The 1,774-nt window shown below is 63.2% G+C and overlaps 1 protein-coding gene across 1 annotated transcript; it reads left to right on the top strand.

Moving 5' to 3' along the window:
• The first annotated feature begins 6 nt into the window (after positions 1-6).
• Positions 7-1,325, top strand: LENG9 (leukocyte receptor cluster (LRC) member 9). The gene has a single exon (XM_005861165.2). It carries the CDS (start codon positions 118-120, stop codon positions 862-864), a length of 747 nt encoding a protein of 248 aa, XP_005861227.1. The 5' UTR covers positions 7-117; the 3' UTR covers positions 865-1,325.
• The last annotated feature ends 449 nt before the right edge of the window (positions 1,326-1,774 follow it).

Here is a 1,774-nt window from a genome sequence, read left to right as displayed (position 1 = left end):
GGGCTCGGACAGCCGCCTGGGACGGGCCGCGAAGCGGAAGCCAGAAGCCCGGTGCTGTTAGGGACTAAGGTGAAGGCCCAGGAGCTGGGCGGGGCCTGCAGACCCGCCTCCCCACCGATGGAGCCAGAAAGGGCGCTGAAGCCGGCCGCCAAAGCCGGGACCAGAGAGGCGCAGACCGTGGTGGCCTCAGGGCAGCCCCCGGATGACTTTCCCGAGGCGGAAGAGGGGTGTCAAGTGGAGTGGGGTACTGGAGCCTGGCCCGAAGATGGCGGAGAGGCCACCGCGGCCAGGGCCACAGCCCCTCGCCAGCCTCGGCCCACGCACTTTGTGGCCCTCATGGTGACAGAGCCCGGGCTGCAGGCGGGGGTGGCCAAGGCCCAGGAAGAGCTGGTCCGAGCTGCACCATCGTGCGCTGCTTTCCTGGTGCCCCCCCAGGCCCTGCACCTGACGCTGGCCCTGCTGAGGCTGGGGGGCCCTGGCGAGATAGCCGCTGCGGTCAGCGCGCTGAAACGCGCCCTCTCAGATCCGGGACTTCTGGTACCCCCGCAGGTGACGTTTAGGCAGCTGGTGCTCCTGGGCCCCCATGTGCTCTGTGCGCCACCCTCCCCGTCCCTGGAAAACATGGCCCAAGTGCTGAGCCAGAGGCTGGAGTCTGAAGGGCTCAGAGTGCTACAGCCCCAAGGGGGGCTGCACCCTCACCTCACGCTGGCCAAGGTCCCCCGGGGCTCTCAAGGCCACCTCCCCGTGCCTGGGCCCAGCCCAGGGCAGGAGCTGGGGAACCAGCTCCTGAGACAACTCTGGCTGTGCCGCATGGGGAGGGCAGGGGACACCTACCAGCCCCTGGCCGAGATCCCCCTGGGGTGACGGCCCCAGACCTCTGGGTAGACAAACCGGATCTCAGTGCCAAACACGGGAGGAGATCCAGTCCAAGCAGGAGGGACAAAGCACACGCTCGCTCTCTCTCTTTAATTGTGGTTTCTCTCAAGCTTCCACAAGTGCTCAGTGATCCAAAGAAAGAATGAAGGAAAGAAAGGGGGAGGGAGAGGAGGGGAGGGGAGGCAGAGAAGGAATATCTGGAAAAAAAGCAGCCTGACAGTCCAGCTGTTTGCAAACTCATTGCACAACCTCCAATTACATGGCAGAAGAGGGAGGGAGGGGAAAAGAAAAGGGGAGGAAGGAGGGAAAATAACTTAAATAAACACACAAAAAGAAACGAGAAGGAAATGTGACGTGAGCTGGTGATCCATGAAGGCGGGGAGGGGAACCGTTTACCTGTGCTGAACCAAGGGAGGAGGGAGCAGGAGGGGGAAGAGGGAGGGAAGGGGAAAAAAACAAAACAAAACTAGAAGAAACACTGGGGTGGCAGGAGGAGGGGACACGAGACAACTTAATACAACTGCAGACGAGGCGGCCCGGCCGGTGAGGTCCCGCGATGGCCTCCGGAGTCTTCAGTACAGGTGGCAACGTGGATCTGCTGGTGGCCTGGTGTGGCGATGACGTTTCTGGGGCGGGAGCCGAGGGCAAGACACAGTCTCTGCGGCTCCCCGCGCCCCGAGCACTGAGGCCCCGGAGGGCTGGGCAACAAGAGTCTGTGGTGAGGTAGGCAGATGGGCGACGAACGATGAGCAGCGTGCTGGTGCCCCCGCCGCAGCGGGCACGGGCGGAGCGGCCTGTCTTCTTCTGCTGGCCCCCTGGCATGAGATGGGCCAGGGTGCCGAGTTGGTACTGGAGTACAAGCGAGAGAGAGAGAGAGAGAGAGAGAGAGAGAGAGAGA

The sequence above is a fragment of the Myotis brandtii genome, unplaced genomic scaffold, assembly GCF_000412655.1.
Source record: "Myotis brandtii unplaced genomic scaffold, ASM41265v1 scaffold1444, whole genome shotgun sequence".
Classification (NCBI taxonomy): Eukaryota; Metazoa; Chordata; class Mammalia; order Chiroptera; family Vespertilionidae; genus Myotis; species Myotis brandtii.
This window is presented reverse-complemented; position numbering and strand designations above follow the sequence as displayed.